The sequence below is a fragment of the Chenopodium album genome, chromosome 5, assembly GCF_948465745.1.
Source record: "Chenopodium album chromosome 5, dcCheAlbu1.1, whole genome shotgun sequence".
Lineage (NCBI taxonomy): Eukaryota > Viridiplantae > Streptophyta > Magnoliopsida > Caryophyllales > Amaranthaceae > Chenopodium > Chenopodium album.
This window is the reverse complement of record NC_137838.1, coordinates 4,825,193-4,847,981: the sequence shown is the minus strand read 5'-3', so window position 1 is coordinate 4,847,981 and position 22,789 is coordinate 4,825,193. Positions and strand designations below refer to the sequence as shown.

Below are 22,789 nucleotides of genomic sequence, written 5' to 3'. Positions count from 1 at the left end.
ACTTTTGAACATTTGGTAAAAAAATCTGAACGATTGCAAATTTTGAACATTTAGTAAAAAAAATTCAAACTAAACGTCGAAAATTTTGAACATTTAGTAAAAATATCTGAACAATTGCAAAGTACTGCACCTATACTTTTGAACATTTAATAAAAAAAAAGATCTTAACGATTGCAAACTTTGAACATTTAGCAAAAAAATATGAACTGAACATCAAAAAATTTGAATATTTAGTAAAAGTATCTAAACAATCGTAATGTACCACACCTATATTTTTGAAAATTTAGTAAAAAAATCTAAACGATTGCAAATTTTGAACATTAAGTAAAAAAAAAAAATCCAAACTGAACATCGAAAATTTTAAACATCTATTAGTAAAAATATCTACAAAAATTTTGTAATTTACCACGTCTATACTTTTGAACATTTGATAAAAAATTCTGAACGATTGCAAATTTTGAACATTTAGTAAAAAAATCCGAACTGAACATCAAAAATTTTGAACATTAATTAAAAATATATGAACAATCGCAATTTATCACGCCTTTACTTTTGAACATTTAGTAAAAAAATCTGAACAATTTTAAATTTTGAACTTTTAGTAAAAAAAATTTGAACATCGCAAATTTTGAACATTTAGTAAAAATATCCGAACAAATGCAATGTACCACTGCACGCATTGAAATCGATCGGATTAGCTTCAAAAATTCATCTTCATCTCTACTTGTAGAATAATTTGTTGGGTCTCTAAAAAATGTGAATTTTTTTTTAAAAATTATTTACAAGTTGCAAAAATTTAACTAATGAAGAAATTTAAGTAATGGTTAATTGCAAATTCAAATAAATTTAAAGAAGTTCTAGGTTCAGAAATTTTATTTACCTTTCTGCATTGGTTTCTTGATTTTCATCCATGGCTATTCTCGAATTTGCAGAGGAGAGAGAAACGAGAGTTTTTCAGCATTTGAAAGAGTAAATGTTCATATTTAATCTTCTGTCAGTTTTGTTAGAGTGGAAAGAAAGAAACGAGAGTTTGGGCCGCGTTATTTGTATTGTATTTGTGTTGTGGATTGTACTTGGACTAGTGGTCCACCTATTCTATATGGACCAGGGTCTATAGTAGACCTATTGCCGAAACCAACCCGCCTAAACCCATTTAATTAATTGGGTCGGTTTCAGGTCAGGTCAACCCGAACCCAACCCGCCTAAACTTGTTTACCACCCTGTTTTTACAACCTAATTTTTAAATATGGGCCAATTAAGCCCAAACTATCTAATGAAAAACCCTAAAAAAAATTCATACCTCACACCGCTTTTCATTCAGTATTTACTCATTCTCTTTCTCTCTTCTCTAGTTCTTTCTCTTTACCCTCTTGTTTTTAATTCTTTTCCATTAAAGTTGTTGATTGAAGCTTGCTGAATATTCATCTCAACATTCCCAAGGTAATTTACTTGTTAATTTCATTCTTTTTACTTAATTTTTTTGTGTTTTGATACGTTTTTTTCGTCAATTTCAGTAACTTACATGTTATTATGCGTTTTGTTTCTTCTATTTCAATAATTTACTTGTTTTAATCTGATTGAAGTTTGTTTGTTTATGGGTTTATTTGTTTATGCTATTTTTTCATCACTTTGATTATGCAATTTTATTTGATTTTTTATCATCTATTTATGCGATTTACTTTGATTTTTGTATGAGTTTATGAGAATATTTCAGCTTGTTTATGAGTTGATTTTTTCATCATGAGTTGGAAACTTGGAATGGTGTGAATGTTGTTAGCTAATTTTTTGCATTTTTTGTGATTTCTCTCTGCATTTTGGCTTAATTATTTATTTAACTTATTCTTAATCAACAGATAGTTGACAACCTCATTCCTTCTGAACCCATTGAACATGCTAATCCGAATAAGATGATGAAGATACTGAATTATGCCGAACGCAGCAACACCTGTTTTGATTTTATTGCCTAATTATTTATTATTTATTTGATAATACCCAGCTAATTTATCATATTTAATTTTATTGTTGTAGGATTGTATGAACTATAATGGATTTATGTTTGCTTTGAATTTGTATTTTATGTTAGTTGAATGATACATGTATAAATACATGTTAAACAAATTACAAGGTATTTAAAAAAAAAAAAAAAAAAAAAAAAAAAAAAAAAAAAAAAAAAACAGGTTTAGACGGGTCGGGTTCAGGTCGACCCGTTTAAAACCAGGTCGGGTTCAGGTTGATTTATTTGACCTGTTTACTTAAACAGGTCGGGTTCAGGTTGGGGGGTCCTGACCTGTTTATGTAAACAGGTTGACCATAAGATGATGGATATATTATTCGTCAGATTGAATGTCTTTAAAAAAAAAAAAAAAAAAATTGTGTGAAGATGGTGATATTTTATTGTGGTGGCTTATGAATAGTTGATTATTTAATTTATTTTTTTAAAATAATTTTGATAATGGCTTAAGCTTGTGTGAAGCCAAGAAGAATTGGAGAAGTGTAATTTGTTTTAGACAATTTATAAATTATAATGCTAGCTAACAACCACAAAGTGTCAACTCCTCATTCAATATAACATATTAATGGCTCAAAGTTTATGAAAATGTGATAATAACAGAGGACATAGCATGAAAACTTGAACTGCTAGTTATGAGCCACTAGTAATTTACACAAGCATAAAAGATTTTTACATCCCTTCATTGTTTATAAGATTCATAGCATACTAGCAAAGCATAGAGTTTTGGAAGCCAAAAGCATAGCAAAAGTCACAGATTTCTAAAGTTACAAGTTGTAGCATTATTTCACAAAAAAATAATGTAAATGCCTCGTTATAAGTATTAAAATGTAAACACGTAAATTGAGACATTACTTAATAAGCAAAACGATGCATTTAAGTTATTTTTTTGCCAAATCTGAGCTAAATTTGGTCCCTTAAGAACCGAAATAGCTCCGAAAACCTTTGATAGAACATTTCCAACGCACAAATCGATAAAAAAATATTGATAAATTGAGAGTGGGCCCCATTAATGGAATTTTTAACGGCGGGATAACGGCAAAGTTACCGTATGGATACAAAATGTATATTGGGGTTACAATGTGAGAAGTGATATATGTTGAGGCATAACGTAGAAAAGTGAAATTAATAGGGTTGTACTCCACCTTTTTGGTTGAATTGAGATGAGAATTTAGATGGAGTACTCTGCACCTTTTTGGTTGAATTGAGATGAGAATTTAGATGGAGTACTCTGTACCTTGAAGATCTTAAGTTGATGTTATTGAAAAAGCAAAGTCAGAGTACAAAAAAATTGGATGTGAGACATGACTACACAGCCACAGGGCAGGGGTTAGACTGATAGACTAGCGCCACTGCAGTACTAGGCATCATTAAAATACTCCATAGACCATAGTATGTCCAATTGTCCATGCCATCAAATCCACCAAAGAATTGAAGGAGTATGACGGGGGTTAAATACTTAAATGTAGCGTTTGAGGCTGGTTTTTGCACCTCAATTAGTTTCGTAATAATTGTAATACTTACTTAGATCATGCACATATTATTGCATAATTTTAATTATTGAAAATTATTAAAATTTGCAATTACTTGTATATATTATAAAGAAGGATTAAAGGTTAATATAATGAAAATAAACCAGACTATTCCAAAAATATTTTACATATCATATATTTATTATTCTAAACTTGATCATATGTGTGGTTCTTTGTCAAGCATATTTGGTCCATTTTCAAATTTTAACCATGGGAGAATGGCCAAAGGGTGTGTACGGATATTATTCAATCATACTTTAATTCTCTCTAGTGACCTTATATGGTTATCTATCCTTTAGTTTTCGAGTTGAGGTCTTAAAATTCCAACAAATGATCTAATTTCATTCATTAGCGTCTTTTAATTTGGTCTTTGAAGAACATATTTGGACCCTTGCTATACACTATGTATCAAGGTGATCCTCTGGAACCCAAAGGGCCTCGTACCATTTCACTCATGCATTTGTCCAACACTCCAACCTTACCATATATGAAGTAGAATTATATGAAGTAGAATATGAGTAATAGCCCTATAACTAACATTTACTCTGTAGAATGTTTAACTAGTTATTCTTCTATTAATGTGAGACACTCATGTATGTCATTTAAGCTCCTTTTCTATGATTCAGTTTCGTGTGATGCTTAATGGGCTTGAGTGCATCTCTTCATTCATTCACACATGGATCTAATTCATTATGACCCAGCATAAAAAAGTTCAACCAGGGCTTAACTCTTGTACTATCTCAAAAAGCAATTCAACCAAAAGAATAAGACTACTTTATTAGGACCTCTCTATTTAAATTTTTGTAGCTTTTGCTTTGTGTTTGACATTTGGAACTGTTTGCTATGCAATGAAATATGAATATATGATCAACAGAGAGAAGTAAATTTCACAACTAATGTGAATTACGGTGACTAAACTAGTAATGGTTGCATGCCCACCCCCCCCCCCCCCCCCCCCCCCCCCCCCAACAAAAAAAAAAAAAACGGAATTAAGCAAAACGTGATTTCAAAATTTGTTGTGTAACTGAGAAACAAGTTTAATACAGTAGTAGAGTTTGAGTGCTTTCTAGGACCTCATAGTTAGGCACAAGCATATATATAACAATGACAATTTTGTAAATAATGATATTTTAAGAATACTACTAAGAGGCAATACATTACTATTGAACATTCTCAGTAGTACTATATATGATTTCAATAGTACAAAAGACTCTGAATAGTAATTTTGTGTGTCTAACGGTAATGTATTAGGACTTTCCCATAGAGTTTACACCTTCAACCGTGAAGTTGGAGCATTTAATTTTCTTTGAAATCTTAATGATGATTGTTCATTTATTATTACGTGGTTGTAGTTATCACTATTTTGATATTTTCCTTTCCAAAGCCTATTGTATCCATTATTTTAATTTGTTATTTTTCATTCCTGTCTCCGTTCCGTTATTGACCCTCTCTCTCATATCCAAATGATAAAAGTTACTCGTATGTTGTTGTTGTGATCTACTATGTGTGTTCAATATAATGAGTTGTTGGATTTGTTTTACAATACATTCTTTTTACCATATTATTACAGATACAGAAAATAAATTATAGTTGGTCCAACCGTAATAGATGACTAGATAGCACCATCAGTTTTTATTTGTTGCAATACAAAATACACTTTACAAACTACTACGTATAAAATAAGATATCGTATTATACAAGATAGATTGAATATCCATAATTAAGTTTTGCTTAACAAAAAAGTGTAATAGAGTACTTCCCCTGTTCTTCAACACTTCTCACTTCTGTAAACTTCAAACTACAAATGGTGGGATTAAACTAGGAAAGTAGCTCACCATATAAGGTTTCCGAGCTTCATCGAAAGTTACAAGGGGAATGTACTGCTTAGGGGATGAATTCAGATCAACCAGAGCTAGCTCCCAACTCTTTGAGACCACAAGTGACTTGCCAGTCCTTGTGAATCCCACAAGGCTAGAGTACGACCACGATTTCGAGTTAGAGGATAGTAAAATTGATTCCACAACCTCACCGGATTGCTTCATCATCGATAAATAAGACTCCTTATGCAGGTTCGAGCTGCACAAGGACAAGCACCCTCCCATGACACACAGAAAGTGATCATGAAAACCGGCACTCCTAGGAAAAAGACCGGGAATTTCATCAAACTTCTCAAGTTTCAAATTGAAACCTACAACAACATTCTTCCTAGTAGAATCTCTTGTCTCCATGATCCAATAGAGTGTGTCGTTCACCAAAACACCGGGGTTAGTTTTGGTTAAAGAAACGCGATGATCAAGCCCATGCTCATGAATCTGTTTCCATTCCTTGGTCTGCAATGAGAAAACTGACACACTGATTTCCTGAGTGTCATAGTTTTCTGCTATTCTCACTACCTGATAGTCATCAATAGAGGAAACATAGGCGAAACCCCAAGAGATGCAGTAGTTATAAGAATACAAGCAGAGGTCAGAAAACTTCTGCCAATTATAAGCAATGGGGTTCCAAACATAGATGTAACCTGCTAAAGAATCTGATAAACATACTAGGCCGTTACACGAGCCTACCAAACGAAGCTCATTTAGGCTGTTACATTCAAAATTAGGCTCAAGTTTCACTAAGGAATAATCAAGCACTTTTTCTCCTTCTTGAAGGTAGAAAAGATAGAAATCTTTTTCTGCTAATTGAATAAACAGGCAGTCTACAGGAGAAGAGGGACATAAACTAGAGTAACAACTTTTTAAATGAACATTAGCAAATTCTTTAGAGGAGACAGTAGTGTACCATTCTTTGGAAACCAACGTTGATCGAAGCAAGGATTTGATAGGCAATCTAGCAAGTATCTGATGCATTAGTACATCGCGAGGGAGCTCACTTTGCTGCTCAAGGGCATCTTCGGCTTGATCCTTACTAACCTCCCTCGCGCTTACAATGCTGCTTGTTCTGGCAGTATTGCAGGATTCAGTAAGCAATCTGATTCCTGATACTATCTTCCGATGATGTTTCTGATGGATGATGGTTTTCAGACAGGTACTCCTATCTTCATATTCACAAGTATTCATTAATAACTCACTCATTTGATTCATTCTTTCCTATATCATTTCTTTTGCTTCAGCTAGAGAAGGTTTGATGGATACTCTCATTTGGCAGTTGGGTTGCTCTTTAAATACAAGAAAAAAATAGAAGCATGTGTTGACAGTTGTGTTTCCTCCCACCCTAATAAATAATTGGACATCTAACTTTATCGACGCATAACTTTGATCATTAATATATTTGAAATATACATTGAGTCTAATCCAACAATACTTTACACAATGATAATATTTTCTTTAGATTTTAGTAAAAATTATAATGAAAGTTAATGTTCTGTATATTAAATAGCGCAAAAGGCTAATTAAAAAATGTTGAACACGAGTACGCGTACAAGTGTGGATACAGCATGTTTATTTTAAATAAGTTTATCTTGGTCCAAGATGAAGACTAAATTTAATTAAAGAATACAAGAAACATGAACCACATAAACAATTAAGAAGATAATAGTTTGTACATAATAGAGATCGTTATTCAGCCAGCAGCCTCTATTCTCCACATAAATGAAAAACGTATTAAAATCATAGTGACAAATGATGACATAAAAGCTCATTATTCTTTTTGGTGCAACAACATTTCATTATTAACATGATAATAGGTATCTTAATATTGGATTAGGATGCCAAGCCAATCATGACGCGACGAACAAGAAGTTAGACAGTAATTAACAAACCATTTAGTCTTAAAAAGCTAAATCAACAAGAAATCTTACATATATAATCGTCCTTTCTCCACTAAATTCCCAACCATTCTCATCTTTTTCTTCAATACAATATAGGGTATAATTAATGACTTTAATCCATGATTAGGAATCCAAATTACCCCCTCTAATTGCCCCTTAAGAAAAGCACTAGAAATTTCAGGAAATTCCATATTATGTTCATTTAACTTTATTATAAACATGGAATTTGGCTCTTGCAAATAACAAAAAGACAGAAGAAATTATAGACAGATTTAGAAATAAAACAGGATTCCTGTAAAAAAAGATTACAGGATAATCATGTAACACGAGGGCATCAGGGCATGTGTTCGAATCCACCTAATAATCATACCTTATCATCTTATCTTCTAATTAAGTCAATGACTAAATCCAGCTTCAACAGCAAGATTTCATAAACAATTCCCCACGTTTACAGACTGCTGAGTTCTAATTCAAAGAAACAGATCCTATCTTATTAGACCTGTCAAATCGACATCGTCATATTTGTTAACACATCTTAGGATAAAATTATTCGGGTTAATTTTGGTTTCGGGTTGAGACTGTTTGAGATTTCAAGATTGTCAGGCAGGCTGTTATTGGGTATTCGCCGGGTTAGCTTCTGACAGTTCAACCTTAACTCGAGTTTAAAACCCGTCTACATTGCTGGAATAATATGGTAAAATTCAGACTCTTAAAGAAGGGTACTGTAATGAGGATAACCGAAACTGACAGTATGCACTGCTGCTACCAGGATTATACTTAAATTGATCCTATGAATCTATGATACATACAATCTGACATTCTGATCACTCATAAATTCTGACCCTTTCAGATTGCAAAATCCAGTGACCTGATAATTGATGATACAGAGAAGCAAGTATGGCTAACTGTAGGGCCAGATGAATCTACCATCACTAGTCCGATACGATACGACACTACCCCACCCTCCACCCACCCCCTCGCCCCCGCCAACCGAAATCATACAAGAGTAACAGTAGGACCGGACACGTGGTGGTAAATCTCATGGAGCTTTCAAAGGACAATTTGGGTGGGTCTCTAAGCATAAATGCTCATAAAGTTATAATTCTCCCCAAATTCGACTCTAGCAGGACTTTCGTCCATGTAGTTGCCCATTATTGAGCACATGAAGGCATGACCCTCTTCTGAACTAGACCTTATTAGCTATCATAAGACTCTGTCCCCTGAGTCCGATACAGAAAAAACAATGGAAGGTTATGAAGGTCTGAAATCAGAAGTTTTTAATTTCGGAAGAGAATCAGTGATCGAAATACAAAGTTCAAGTCACCAAACTTGGATACTTACAACAGATTAAGGAGGTCAATGAAAAGTTCTTACAAGCATTACTGTTGTAATTTACAGCTTTTTTGATACTTAAATCTTCTTACATTGCACATCTTCAAACAAAAATCGCATTATCCAGTTAGGCAATGAATTAATGACAAGAATGAGTCAATGACTCCATTGGCTAGTTTGGATCTTACAGGAAACCACAGTAACAGAACATGTGCCTAACAAATCTAGCAGACAGCAATTAGGGGGCGACTTAGATAATAATAAGGCTTAGTGAGAAAAGCTCAAGGTTGGACAATAATAGTAATGCCTTCCATGTTCTATGAACAAAAAACTTCCTGAATATCATTATCTGATGAGTCTTAACGTTGTGTACAGGTCTTTACAAAGGGAAGACTCGATCAGTATTATTATCTGATGAGTCTTAAAAGCCCCCTGAGTGGTGCCATGAGGTCTAAATTCGAATTAATTGTCCTGAAACTCATGACTGATCTTAGGTGCTGTATAATCTATGGTCTCTGACTCTCTGAGTTATAGTGGCCATTCTGGACTCTCAGAAGTCAGAAGCTCCTTGGTGCTTCAGGCACTTACATCCAAACATTCCACCAGCATCTGAAAACATATAAGTCACAGTTTGAACATATGACCTTTGAAAGGAGCTTTCATACAATTAATATATTACCTCAATACCGCTAACAAACATCCTACCTAGGCCCGGTTAGAGAAGGCAGATTTATTTAGCCTCACATATACAATTGAAAAGGAACACTTTTAGCCTTTGGAATGGGCCTTACTGGGGTTGATTATCGTTTGTTATTATCTAATGCTGTAGTAGCCAATAGCTACAAGTCACCTTAAAAATCTTGCAAGGACCTAAAGAAACTTCCTCCTGAATACAATAGAAGATTTCCACTAACTTCGAAAATACACCTCACTGGCTATTTTTGGCTTTTTTTTACTTAGGGTGGGGGGATCATCTAAATCAATGGTTTTGTTGGCCTTTAACAAAGCCTCAACGACACTCAGAAGATGAACTAAAAAAACTGTATGCAGAAACTGAAAGATGTTAACAAGCATTGAAACATGGAACTCAAATTCACAAAATATCAGAAGTCAGAAAATGAGATACATCTGCAACTGAAAACAGCATGAGAAATGATAAATGTAACATTCCAAAAAGATGTCCATTTTGCATTTCTTCATCTGCTTTCTTTTTCCATTTTTTTTAGGGAGATGAGGGTAATTATTGCAGAACATAAATACATATTTGTTTACTACTAACAACACAATTCATAAGGTAGTTTCCATGCAATAATTTCATGCAATATATACAAAAAGAATACAATGATAAATGATAATAGTACCGTTCCACAATATTGGAAGGAACATTCAAGAGAAAGGAGAAACAGGACTCCGAATGTAATTCACTACCTCAATATCACCCAAATCTTTCACTAATGATATAAAACGTGGCTGACCTTGATCCGGATCAACTAGCAAGAGACATCCATCATTTGTTTTGACCAAAACTTTCCCGCTCTCTAAGCATCCATAGAAGTTATCCAAACCCGGAATCATGTCAATCTTGAAAAGTTTCGTCCAAGAATCCCACACCCCATATTGCATCAACATCCACATTTCCACCCCACCATAGATAGCTTCACCCCAAGCACACAATGATCCATTCATCTCACTCAATTTGAAGTCCAAAAAATGATCATTACGCCAAAACACCCTAGGCATCCTCACATCCTTGAAGCTCTCATCAACCAAATCAAAGCAACTTATACACTTAGCATTCTTTCTTCGAACTTGGGTAGTAAGCCAATGCAATGTCTCATTAACCAATACTCCTCTACCACCCAAATATATCGAAAACTCATCTTCATCAAACGCTCCGATTTTCTTCCAATCATTAGACCTTAATGAATAAATATACACAAAATTCTTATAACTCTTCCTCTGAAGACCACCAACCAACATCAAATAATCATTTTTACAAGAAACAAACCCAAACCCAAAAATCAATTTCCCTTGAAAATTCCCTAAAGGATCTGACACATGAAGAAACTGACCCATTACCGGATTATAAACACGAAAGTTATAGCCAAATTTACTAAAAGCAGTTCCACGCCCAAAACATACTAATCCATTACATGAACCAATTAAGAAAGTATTCACACCATTATCATCAAAATGAAGACTTTTAACCTTAACCAAACGCTTTTCATCATAATTATCATCTGGGTATCTATCATATGCAGAATAATTAAGAATGTAAAAATCATAAGCAGATTTAATAAACACACAATTTGAGAGCACAAAAGGGTTTGAAATAGTGCATTTGAGATGGGAATTGATGAAATTTGGGGAGGAGATAATGAAATTCCATGTTTTTGAAACAGATTTGAAGCGGGTTAAGGAATTTACCGGTAATCTTGGAAGGATTTCAGAAAAGATGAGTTCTTCAGGAAGTTCAACAGAATTTAGGGGTGATTGAAAGGGGTTATTTTGGGGTTTATTGTTTGTTTTCTTCAACCTCTGTTTCTTCCTTTTCCTGTTTCTTTCGATTGATCTCATCATTTTAGAATGAAGGGTTTTGGTTTTTGGAGGGGGCAACCGGAGGTTATGCCGCCGGTGACAACAAAAATTTTTGAGCTTGACTTTATTATATACCAATATACATGCGCTTGACTTCTTCTTTGATCGTTGATTTGTTACTCGTATTTTTATACTCTGTATTTTTTTTTTTAATTTTTTTACTCTGTACTTTATACTGTATTTTCTTTTAGATGAACCCCAACATAACTTTTTTTTTTATCATTTAAAAAAAGTTAAATAAATCATGTGGATAATATTCATCAATATCAACTAAAATAAAATGGATGCATTGATTTTGTTGGATTTTTCAAAAAAAAAAAAAAAGAGTATATTTATTGAACAACCTATGCATCCTCAAATCGTGCTTCCCCTTAAAGCATAGTAAGTAGTAACCCAACGAGGCAATACTTGATCAACCTCCCAATAACAATAATTGACAGATAATGCATGAATTGATAAAATTGTCTCACAAAAAAATATATTGTCATTGTACTTTACCTTCACCAAAAAAATTCCTTTGTAAAGCAAACAAGTTTGTCACACATTTAGGTCTAGACTCTAGAGCAAATGGATCCTCTCCTATTAGTCCTTGTATTGCAATCTCCATATTGTTTTAACATCTATGAGGCCATGAGTTCCTCCAAATCAAAAGTAGACAATTAGTATATTAATAGTGCATAAGTCAAAGTAAAATATTTTTACAAATACAAAAGGTATATACTTGTATTTCTTAACACTCTACATCACCTTTAAGTAGGGGGGGAATGGAGATCATGATAGACCACTAGTCCACTTCTATTTTCACCCAACAATCAATGTTAATACTCCATACTTTGTATAATTTTATATTTTTTTTCCTTTCTATATAATCTGATGTAATTATCACAATTTATTTACTTTATTTTTTTTGAAATGGAAACTTAAGAATTAACACGTTCATATGTACCATAAAAAATAAAAATAAAGAGGAAGTCCTAGTTTCTCACAATGAGAAACAAAAAATTGTTTCTCATGGGGTAATTAATTAATCTCAACAAATTAATGAAGGACAAATATATAATTTACTTTGTACTTGAGTTAACTTCATGAAACTCTAGTTAACTTGCATCACTCACAATGTCAACAATCATCCTTCTTCTTCCTCCTTCCTTCTTTCTCTTTCCTCCTCCATTGAAGCTCACATCAAAGGGCCAACACCATTGAAGACGGTGACATTGAAGATGACCCCATCCGGTGCCAATATAAACGAAAACATGTCCTCCATTGAAGCTAAGCTTGAAACTTGATTTCCTCCATACTAAGTTTATGAAAATCTCTCCAATACTAAATTTATGAATTTTCCTTATTATTCAAAACAGTAAATTGGAGCTCATAAACCAAATCGACGCTTCAACATCAGATGTCGAAGCTGCTCATAATTCGATCTGCTCGTATCTCGACCTCATCTGTCTTCCCACTACGAAGTTTGACCAAAAACATTAACACTTTGGTTTTATGCCGTTAATGTTGTTGAATGTTGCAATAGTAGACTGGTTGGGTTGTTTAACCCAAGGTTAGTAGTCAGTTGTGTTTGGAGTTTTTTTTAAAATATTTGTCACGGTACCCAAAGCAAGTTAATTACAAAAAATGAAAATCACTTGAGAAATATATTTTGTTTCTGATTCTGATGAACTTGAATTTTCTCAAAAAAAAATTTTAAAAAAAACATAGCCAATGTCAAAGGGGCAATGGTTAATTGTTTATAAACTTTAAACGGACAATATTCTTGTATTTAGTTTTTATAAACTCAAAACTACCATTAAACAGGACTCCATGGCCCAATGGATAAGGCGCTGGTCTACGAAACCAGAGATTCTGGGTTCGATCCCCAGTGGAGTCGACAGTTTTATTATTTTTGTAACGCCAATATATTTCCTTTTTTCTAAAAATTAAAAAAAAAAAAAGGCAAAAAGTACTTTCTTCCCACCTATCCTAAAAATCTAGGACAAAAGTTCCACGACCTCAAACCATCCACGTGTACTCCAACGAGTGGCTAATCAAATTCTTTCATATAAAAGATAATCCACCAAAAAAAAAAAAAAACAAATAAACCAAAAATTCACAAAATTCTCAAATAATCTTCATCAATGGCAATTTCTCCCTCAAATTTGTTCTACCCACTTCAAAACTCCACCAAATTCACCATTTTCAAAGCATTTCACCATTTTCTCTCTCCTCCAAAGCTCATAATCCTCCATTCCTCTGCTTTTCCTTCCCCTGTTTTAGAAGAAGAGCCTTCCCCTGTTTTACCCCTTGTTGATTTCTCCTATAATAATCCAAATTCAGATTTCCAACCTATAAAATCTGATGAAAAGAACATAAATCAACTAATTAGAGAGCTTTTGAAGGATCCAAGTACTGAAAATCTGGGGTTGGAGTATTATGAAAAGGCGAAAGCGAGTTCGGAATTTCATCCCCAAAAAGCAACCATCAAGGCTGTGTTAAGGTACTTAGTGAATTCAAAGAAATGGGATTTAGTTTCAATGATGTGTAAAGATATAAAAAAGTGGAAAATTTTTCCTGATAAATTTTTTTGTGCTAGATTGGTTAGTTCTTGTATTAAAGCTAGGAAGTTTAAAGTTGCTGATTTGTTGTTAGAATGCTTTGAATTTGATCAAAATGTTGCTTCTTTTGCTTATGATTCTGCTCTGAGAAGCTATAATAAGCTTCATTTGTATGGAATTACAATTGAATTGTTTGAAAAGATGAGATTAAAGGAGATTGTTTTGGATCCTGGAGGGTATGTTTTGGTTATGGAAGCTTATATGAAATTGGGGAATTTCAAGAAAGTTGTTGAAGTTTTTAGTGAATTGGGAGAAATTAACAAGGTTGAAAATGTTGATAATTTGTCTAAGATTTATGGGGTTTTGATAGATTCATTGGGGAAATCAGGGGAACCTTTGAAAGCTCTTGAGCAATTTGAGCTAATGGATGAGAAGGGAATTCCTGTAAATGCCTCAATTTACGCCTCGTTGATCGGTTCATTAGCCGAAGATAAAGAGATTGGTGTGGTTGAGAGACTCGTTGAGGAAGCGGAATCAAATCGAATGTTGAAGGATCCAGCATTGTTTTTAAAGCTGGTGGTCATGTATGTTGAAGAAGGTTTGTTGGAGAAGACCTTAGGTGTTGTGAAGAAGATGAAGGCGGCTAATTTGAAGATTTCTGATTGTATTTTTTGTGCAATTGTCAATGGCTATGCCAAGAAAAGAGGGCTCAAAGAGGCAGCAAGAGTGTACCAAGAGCTTACTTTAGAAGGTTGTGAACCGGGGCAAGTGACATATGCATCTATAATCAATGTTTACTTTCGTCTTGCGTTGTTTTACAAGGCTAAGATAGTGTTTAATGAGATGCAACAAAGGGGTTTCGACAAATGTGTGGTGGCTTACTCGACTATGATTGCAATGTATGGTAAGACGGGGCAATTGAGAGAGGCGATGACACTTCTAGCCAAGATGAAGGAGAGAGGGTGTGAGCCTAATGTATGGGTGTACAATACGCTTATTGACTTACATGGGAGAGCGAAAGATATGAGGCAAGTAGAGAAGTTATGGAAGGAGATGAAGAGGAGAAAGGTGAAACCTGATCGAGTGAGCTACACTAGCATTATAGGAGCTTACTCTAGGGCGCAAGAATATGAAACATGCACCGTGTTCTATGATGAATATCGAACAAATGGTGGAGGGGTTGATCTAGCTTTGGCCGGGATGATGGTGGGTGTCTTCTCAAAGATCAATAGGATTGATGAATTGATTAAGCTATTGCAAGATTTGAAAGCTGAGGGAATCCAGTTAGATACTAGACTTTATAAATCCGCTTCAAATGCTTTGAGAGATGTTGGGTTAGAAATGCAAGTTAGATGGTTGGAAGAGACGTTTGGGAGGCCTTCCATGATTTCGAATAGTGGGAAAATCAGAAGGCGGCCAGTTCCGTTTTAAGCATAAAGCATTCAAGAGCAAGCAGTGTAAGATTGTAAGTAACAATATATTTTGGTGTTGTACAGAATTTATGCAGCTGTATAATGTTAATGATCAATGCATATTATACGTAAATATCATGATGTGTAGAGCTGTTAAAACTTGACTCGATATTATTGCCTCTAGATCGTAGCCTCGTTTAGTGCTGTTATGCCTGATTTGGTCAGTGAAACTTTACATTGGTTGTTGGGAGATAACCACCATGGTTGGAACCTCTTGGCATTTTTCTGATGGGAATCACCTAACAGTCTGAATCTTTTCGAGCGAAGAAACTTTAAAGAAGGAAACATGTACTCCTGGGATACATTGGGTGTTTGCTCAAATAGATAAGCTTAAAGAAAAATTGAAAGAATTTGGATAACAGAATTTGACAAATTGATCAATATTTTCCATCCAAGTTTCTAATTCAGTAAGGACAGCATTTGAATAAAACTTGGATCAAGTAGATAAGCTCAAAGAAAATTGATAGAAAGCATAAAATCAAATCACATACCATTCATTCATTCAACACCAACTTATCCAAGACTCAAAGTACAAGAGATTCAATATCCAAAGCCCGTTTTCTAGCCGAACTCTTTCCTCCAATAACTAAAGGGAGTCCTATTGCATATACAAACTAGTCGTAATAAAAAGAAAACTTACAAGCATGAGAATATGAGATCAACCCTGTAATGCCACGTTCAGCTACAATTTATCAGATTCCACCTTAAGAAGATGACGCCGGAGTAATATACATTTTGTTGCAAGCTGCTGACAACAAATCTCTGCATTCTCAATCCCACATCCTACTGAATTTGCAACATTTTCACTAAGCTCTGTTTATACCTTGTAAACTCATAAGAGAAATTAAAGAGGTCACAAAAGTAGTATATCCACAATGCATTTATGCATATACCCACTCACTGCAGATTAATCATCATCATCATCGTCAGCACCATAATCATCATCAGCACCATAATAAAGAAAATCAACATCATCGCTATCATCATCATTATCAACATTCTTATCAGGAGGAAGGGGATTTAAAGGACAAACAAGACTTTCCACATAATGGGTCAACTTAAAGACCTCTGCACCAGCCTCCCTAACAAAAATATGTGAAGGCGGGTTGCACCTTGGGTTAACAGCCACAAGTCCATCAGCCACAGCTTGAATGCAAATAATGCCACTGTATGTGATCCCTAAAAATTGGGTGCAACGTGTAGCAATCTCCCCCCTCAAGTCGATTCTATATAACTTTTTCCAAGAATTCCAATTGTCATATTCCTCCAACATCCATAACTCAAGCATCCATTCCACATTTTCACAGTTTCCCCTTGAGTCTTCCTCCTCAAAGTCCTTCATGGAATAATGTACAAACACAACACATAGACAATCATATTCTCCAATGACACCAAGCAACACCTGATCAACTCTCGGAAATAGCTTAGGCACAATTGAGAAGGGTATCCTCTCAACACTTTCAGTATCTAAATCAAATTTAAGTATGCACTCGCGATGAACAAGGTAATGCAATGCCTCATTCATGAAAACTGAGTTAGATCCCGAAATAAAAGACACATCTTCATCACTAACACACATTACTCTCCAATGATCAAACCTTAATGAGTACAAATGCATTCGCTTCCCACAGTATGGCTTACCCACCGTAGAAACCAAGACAATCCTGTAGTCATTCAAGGATTGAACAAAGCCAAACCAGCAAGAATCTACATGAACATAAGTCGAATTCCCTCCAACAGGCAAAGCAATCTTTTTGGCTTTTCTAACCAAAGGGTTCCAAATATACATCATATCTTCTCCTCGTTTCCCCTCCTTAATGTAAAGACATAAAAGACCATAACACGATCCAATAACGAAATAGTAACAACTCTCAAAAATGGCATTGTTGTCGAATTGTCGATCCCATGGGGTTAAGCTTACACCCTCATTGATATCAGTGTAACTTGTAAAGTTGAGTGAGGCAACGGTATTATATTGTAGCATAGCAATGGTTAAGGGTGGAGTGGTAGATTTCGATAATTCGAGAAGACGGATGGTGAATTCGGGGTCTGAGATTAGGGTATTCAATTTCTTGCAGACACATTTGAGTATTCCTAATGATTTCAAGGGCAGTCGAAACAGGATTTCATGGATTAAAACATCTGTTAACCCCACAAATGAGCTTGCTTCAAATTTGGGTTCTTTGACATCATTCATTGTGAATTTGATCAGGGTTTGTGTTATTCTGTCAAAATACACAAAATTTAACTATAAAAAAGCTATAATTTCACACCAATTTTATGCTACAGTTCTAAAAAGGGAAAATAAATAACAGAATCATGCAATTGAAAGATTATTGAAATAGAATCTGAAATTCAACAAATTAAGAAGTCTTTGAGAGTAAATTGGTAAGAAACTGGGGATGAATTTCACTTACAAAACTCAGAAATTGAGGAAAAGAGGAAAGGAGAAGAGAAATGCTGAAATACAGAAGATTGATTGCAAGAAAGCGGTTGCCGGAGAGTGAGCGACAGCAGATCACTGCTCCCTTCGTCCAATATTCTAATTAAGAAAATTTCAGGGAAATTAAGAAATTTTGTATTTGCAATAATGGGGTATTTTGCATTTGTAATTCTATATTTATATAAAACTTGAACAATTTAATTTACTGAGATTATTCGTAGCCACTCGTAGGAGATGAAACTGAGTACTGTGAGTGTGGTTTTACTATTGAACTCTGTACTTCTTACTTCTTAAACTAATTATAATACACACTTTCCCATGCATTAGTTTATAATACTTAAGCAAAGTTAGCTTTTTCATGTAAATTTTGTTTTTTCATAAATATTTATTACTATCTCTCTCTATTTTTTTGCAAACCCCATGTGAAATTCAACATAATTGGAAATATAAATTTACATGGAGTTTGTAAAAAAAGGTAGAGAGATAAGTAATAAAAATACATAAAAAAAAATTAAAAAAAATAATTATATGGAGAGGCTAATTTTGCACAACTATTGTTGTAAATTAGTAGAGAATTTTAATGCAAATGGTCCATCATTTTGGGACTAAAATTAGGCCAAAATAGTCGAAGTTTTGGGGACAGAAGAAATACTATCTTTTTTATTTTTTTAATACCCGCGAAATCAACCCAAAATGGTTGTTCTTTTGGGGATGGAGGGAGTCTTGACAAAGACAATTCCTAATTTTTGTTAGGTATTTTACCTTTACAAAGTTACGTATTTAAGTTGTGCACAATTAATACTCTATAAATAAGCCATCTCTTCGTGCTATCGCATTAAAGATGTTTGGAATCATTCTTTGGTTAGACAATGGCTAGGTTGTACTATTCCCTGCAATGATTTAATAGAGGCATTTATGTTTTTTAAACAATACAAAATAACTACAAAGAAATTTATATTCCTCATTTGGAGTATTTAGAAGAAACGAAAGTCCGTTATCTTCAAGCAAGACTCCTTTGATATACCGAGAATTTAACACCGATCGCATATTGCATTTACCGAGTAACATTATAGAACTATCACAGATACCTTTTTCTCCTCAGGGTCTCCTATCTAGAGGCTCCCCCCCCCCCTCTTCTACGACCCATCCTCCTCCACCTAATTCCATCTTGGTTTCTTGGGAAGCACCACCCCTCAATTTCCACAAACTCAACTTTGACGGCTCGGTTCTCAACAACTCAGCAGCAGCAGGAATCATCATCAGAGACAACAACGAGATTTCTTCAGGAGTACGTACCTTCAATCTCGGCAGCACCAAAGTTTTCATTGCTCAAGCGACAGCTCTTCACAAAGGTATTCTTTTGGCCCTTGAGCTTGGGATAAAAAATATTCAAATCGAGGGCGATGATCTCCAAGTCATCAACTCTCTAAAGGGCACTTGGTCAACTCCCTGATAGATTTAGCTCATCATTAAAGACATTTACACTCTTCTCACCAATATTGAAAGTTGGAGCATACGACATATTTTTTGAGAGACAAATTGGGCAGCTGATTGGATAGCTAATGTCGATCATCTAGTTAGTGATAGTATGGACATTACTCTTTGTAATAACTCTACTCTTTCTACTATTCTCTCCAGTGATGTATTAGGAGTTCCCCTTGTGAGGAGGGTCTCCTAATGTCATCTTTTTTCTTACCTTTATAAAAATAAAAAAATGACAAAGAAATGTAAAGTGGGATAGAAAAAGCGTCTTACTTTCCTTTATTTGATTATAGAAAAACTACTTAATCTTTTCAAAAATGTCTTAATTAATTTATAGTAGAGAGGGGTATAGGGGTATTTATGTACTTTAGTAATACGGAGTCTAACAAGGCCACTCCACTATGGTTACCATACCATGTTTGTATGATTGTATCATTAGTGCTTTATAACTCTCATTACCACTTGCACTAATAAAATTTGTTAAAGTGAAAAAATTACTAGTGCAAGTGGTAATGAGAGTTATAAAGCACTAATGAGAGTTATAACATTAGTGCAAGTGGTAATGAGAGTTCACTTAATTTCTTCTTCCCCAATCAACGACTCTTATCACATTTCTTTCTTTTTTTTCCCCAAATAATTACAACATTTGTTAAAGCATATATGTCTTACTTTCCTTCATTTCTTTCTTCAATTCCATTTTATCATACAAACACACATTATTTTTGTCAATATTACTACTTACATGAGCCAAAAAATAAATCAAAATAAAAATAAAAAACCTTTACAAAAATTAAAACATTTAACTGAATTTCGTTAGTGGCATTTAACTGAATTTCGTTAGTGGGCTCCAATTATCAACGACCCATATGGTCTATTCATTTGGGCCAATCCAAGCCTTGTACTTTTTTTTTTTTTTTTTTTAATTTATTTATTTATAAAATCATTTTACTCGGTGTACAATTTTCGTTATAAATACTCTTGAAAATCATCATTCATCATCAAACTCTCATTACTACAAACTAAAAACACACTCCCCTGTTTTTCTGACCACCCAAGAACCACTAAAAACAACCCATTTCCTCTCTCTTCCCCGCCTTCTCTCCTCCAAAACCACCACCGCGAAACCCGAAAACTAAACTCAGATGGAAAAGCTTCCTAACGACCTTATCTCCATTACAATCCTCTCAAGACTCCCCATCAAAACTCTTATGATATGCAAATGTGTCTCGAAGCAATGGTTTTCTTTAATCTCATCTTCCCACTTCGCCGAAACCCAACTTCAGCGCTCTTCTCATTTCTCTTCAAAATCCATTCTTACTCTTAACTATGAAGGTACATTTGAATCTATTAATTACGAAGCATTTGACAAGAATCTTGATTATTTCAGTCGTAAATTTGAGGGTAATCATGAGAACAAGATAAACACTCGTTTGATTGCTTCTTGTAATGGTTTAGTACTCTTGATTTCTTCTCTTGTATTGGTAAATGATCGACATAATAAAGATTTTGACTATATTGTTTACAACCCATGTCTTGGTGTTGGTGATAATAATTTTGTGAGTATCCAAAATGATCGAATCATTGTTAGTAATCGTGGTGAAAATCAGTTCAGTTTCGGGTTTGGCTACGTGTCGTCGACTAAGGATTACAGCATTGTTGCCATATCTTTGTCAATTAGTCCTCGACATCCCGGGATAGTCGTGTATGTGTACTCATTAAGGTATAGACAATGGCAAACACCGCGAATTTTCATGAGACATCTATCGTCCTTGTCTTGTCAAGAATGTTGGTATAATTGTATAGGAGTATTGGTGAATGAAACATTGCATTGGGTTTTTACTCTAGGGAAGTTAGCGAAATACATTGGTGCATTCAATTTGGCTAATAATACGGATGATGCGTTTAAATTGATGGATTTGGCGCCAAAAACCGAGTTAGGGGACGATCGCGTGATCAAGTTGTGCAACATGGATGGTTGCTTGTGTGCTTGGGGGGAATATGATGGACGTTTGATTAAAATGTGGGTGATGAAAGAGTACGGTGTAACGAAGTCGTGGACGTGCTTGTTGAAATTGAACTTAGGAGGTATTTGTCACGGTATATTCCAACGAACGGAGTCCGGGAAGGTGTTGATTGTCGTGGAGAATGATCTAGTGCTGGTTGACACGAGAAGTGATCCGCCAAATTTTGTGCAATTTCATCGTTGTGAGAGGTTAAGTGAAGTGGTGAATTATGTTCAAAGTCTTATTCGACCCAACATTGAGCCAAGACAAGAGGTGTGACAGCTTAGGTTGTGTGCAAGTACCCTGCCTATTTTCGACATCCCAAGAAATTCAGCAATACTTGGTTGGATTAAAATTAGAAAGGGAGAGTTTTAGGTTTTTTTGAGTAATTTTTTTCATTTGTTTTGTTTTGTTAGAAATATCGATCGTAATGATGTTGGTATGTAGTAGCCTTTGTAGAGTTGGATCTTAGAAGTGTGTAAGTTGTTGTTTCTTGTTTGTAATACACCCAATTGTTTGATAGGATATATTTGTGTTCTTTCTAAATATGTCATAATTCAAGTTTATCCCAATTTAAGCTAAACTCCATTGAAACTAGAAACAATTTTATTTTTATTTTATTTATTATTATTATTATTATTATTATTATTATTATGGAAAAACTAGATACAAATTCAGAATGACCATTAATTGTGATTTACTGAAATTTGGTTTAACTTGCTAAAACTTAACATTTCTTTTTGACAAAATGGAACTCTAGGACCATAGAGCTAGTAATGTGCAAGTAAAAAAAATACTGGGTACGAAGTAATTCCCCTATAACCTACAGGATACAATAATTTTCTAATGTGTGAAAATAATTTCATAATTTATTAGAGGTAAATTAAATGCTATAGTGCCTATAGAGTAATTTTTTTTAGTACAATAATTAACACCAAATTTCTTTTAGCACGCTACTTTGAAGTTTTATAGTTTATCCTAATTTTTAATAGTTAAGGCTCACTAGTGATTCCAGATCGTTATCGTTCTCCTTCATCAAACGATCGGGCATTGTAGTGGCTCACAGTTTAGCGAAACCTAGTAGCAAATTCAATGAATGTCGTATTTAAGTTAGAGGAGTACCCTCTTAAAGTAACATGAACCTATTTGTAATGATCTTGCTAACTTGATGTTTTAATAAATGGCTAAGCTTGCGGTTTGTGTAAAGAAAAAAAAAAGTTTTTATATAACCTAAAGTTTTTGTAATTGGGAGAAAAAAAAAATAGAGACCAGGATAGAAATTAGTACGAGTAATCATTAATAAGTGCAAAATAATTAGAATATTGTAGTAATACACTAATCCTTAGTAAAAATTTACTCCTAAGTGAAAGGAGAGCTTCGTAATTTTATTTTCTATATGAAGTAATAAAATGAGTATTTATAATTTGGGTAATGCTATACATAGCCCTTAGGGCTATATATAAGCATTGAATTTACTCTTGAAAAATGTATAAAGTTGGGAATTCATGACAAAAACACGCGCAAATCGGTGTAATTAGTGTGTTTTTGTCATAATTTTCTAAATTTAAACAATTTTCAAAAGTAAATTAAATGCTTATATGTAGCCC

The 22,789-nt window shown here is 34.1% G+C and overlaps 5 protein-coding genes and 1 non-coding gene across 6 annotated transcripts; 3 read left to right on the top strand and 3 right to left on the bottom strand.

The window, feature by feature from the left end:
- Window positions 1-5,333: 5,333 nt before the first annotated feature.
- LOC145631352 (F-box/kelch-repeat protein At3g23880-like) lies at window positions 5,334-6,599 on the bottom strand. The gene has a single exon (XM_081683423.1). The coding sequence runs from the start codon at window positions 6,597-6,599 to the stop codon at window positions 5,334-5,336; it is 1,266 nt and encodes a 421-aa protein (XP_081539549.1).
- A 3,133-nt stretch (window positions 6,600-9,732) lies between these two features.
- Window positions 9,733-11,415, bottom strand: LOC145630149 (F-box/kelch-repeat protein At3g06240-like). The gene has a single exon (XM_081682398.1). It carries the CDS (start codon window positions 11,219-11,221, stop codon window positions 10,028-10,030), a length of 1,194 nt encoding a protein of 397 aa, XP_081538524.1. The 5' UTR covers window positions 11,222-11,415; the 3' UTR covers window positions 9,733-10,027.
- Window positions 11,416-13,045: 1,630 nt separating this feature from the next.
- TRNAR-ACG (transfer RNA arginine (anticodon ACG)) lies at window positions 13,046-13,118 on the top strand. The gene has a single exon. It is a non-coding gene; the product is annotated as a tRNA-Arg (tRNA).
- Window positions 13,119-13,314: 196 nt separating this feature from the next.
- On the top strand, window positions 13,315-15,358 carry LOC145631611 (pentatricopeptide repeat-containing protein At5g13770, chloroplastic-like). The gene has a single exon (XM_081683729.1). It carries the CDS (start codon window positions 13,366-13,368, stop codon window positions 15,211-15,213), a length of 1,848 nt encoding a protein of 615 aa, XP_081539855.1. The 5' UTR covers window positions 13,315-13,365; the 3' UTR covers window positions 15,214-15,358.
- Window positions 15,359-15,726: 368 nt separating this feature from the next.
- On the bottom strand, window positions 15,727-17,819 carry LOC145630148 (F-box/kelch-repeat protein At3g23880-like). The gene is made up of 2 exons (XM_081682397.1): window positions 17,672-17,819; window positions 15,727-17,479 (listed from the first exon to the last, which is right to left on the bottom strand). Exon 2 carries the CDS (start codon window positions 17,449-17,451, stop codon window positions 16,162-16,164), a length of 1,290 nt encoding a protein of 429 aa, XP_081538523.1. The 5' UTR covers window positions 17,452-17,479; window positions 17,672-17,819; the 3' UTR covers window positions 15,727-16,161.
- Window positions 17,820-20,321: 2,502 nt separating this feature from the next.
- On the top strand, window positions 20,322-21,461 carry LOC145631351 (F-box/kelch-repeat protein At3g23880-like). Its single transcript, XM_081683422.1, has one exon. It carries the CDS (start codon window positions 20,322-20,324, stop codon window positions 21,459-21,461), a length of 1,140 nt encoding a protein of 379 aa, XP_081539548.1.
- Window positions 21,462-22,789: the final 1,328 nt, after the last annotated feature.

What these genes read in the sequence shown, in the direction of transcription:
- LOC145631611 (XM_081683729.1), top strand. Translation starts at nt 13,366, where the DNA reads ATGGCAATTTCTCCCTCAAATTTGTTCTACCCACTTCAAAACTCCACC.
- LOC145631351 (XM_081683422.1), top strand. Translation starts at nt 20,322, where the DNA reads ATGGAAAAGCTTCCTAACGACCTTATCTCCATTACAATCCTCTCAAGA.
- LOC145630149 (XM_081682398.1), bottom strand. Translation starts at nt 11,221, where the DNA reads ATGATGAGATCAATCGAAAGAAACAGGAAAAGGAAGAAACAGAGGTTG.
- LOC145630148 (XM_081682397.1), bottom strand. Translation starts at nt 17,451, where the DNA reads ATGAATGATGTCAAAGAACCCAAATTTGAAGCAAGCTCATTTGTGGGG.
- LOC145631352 (XM_081683423.1), bottom strand. Translation starts at nt 6,599, where the DNA reads ATGAATACTTGTGAATATGAAGATAGGAGTACCTGTCTGAAAACCATC.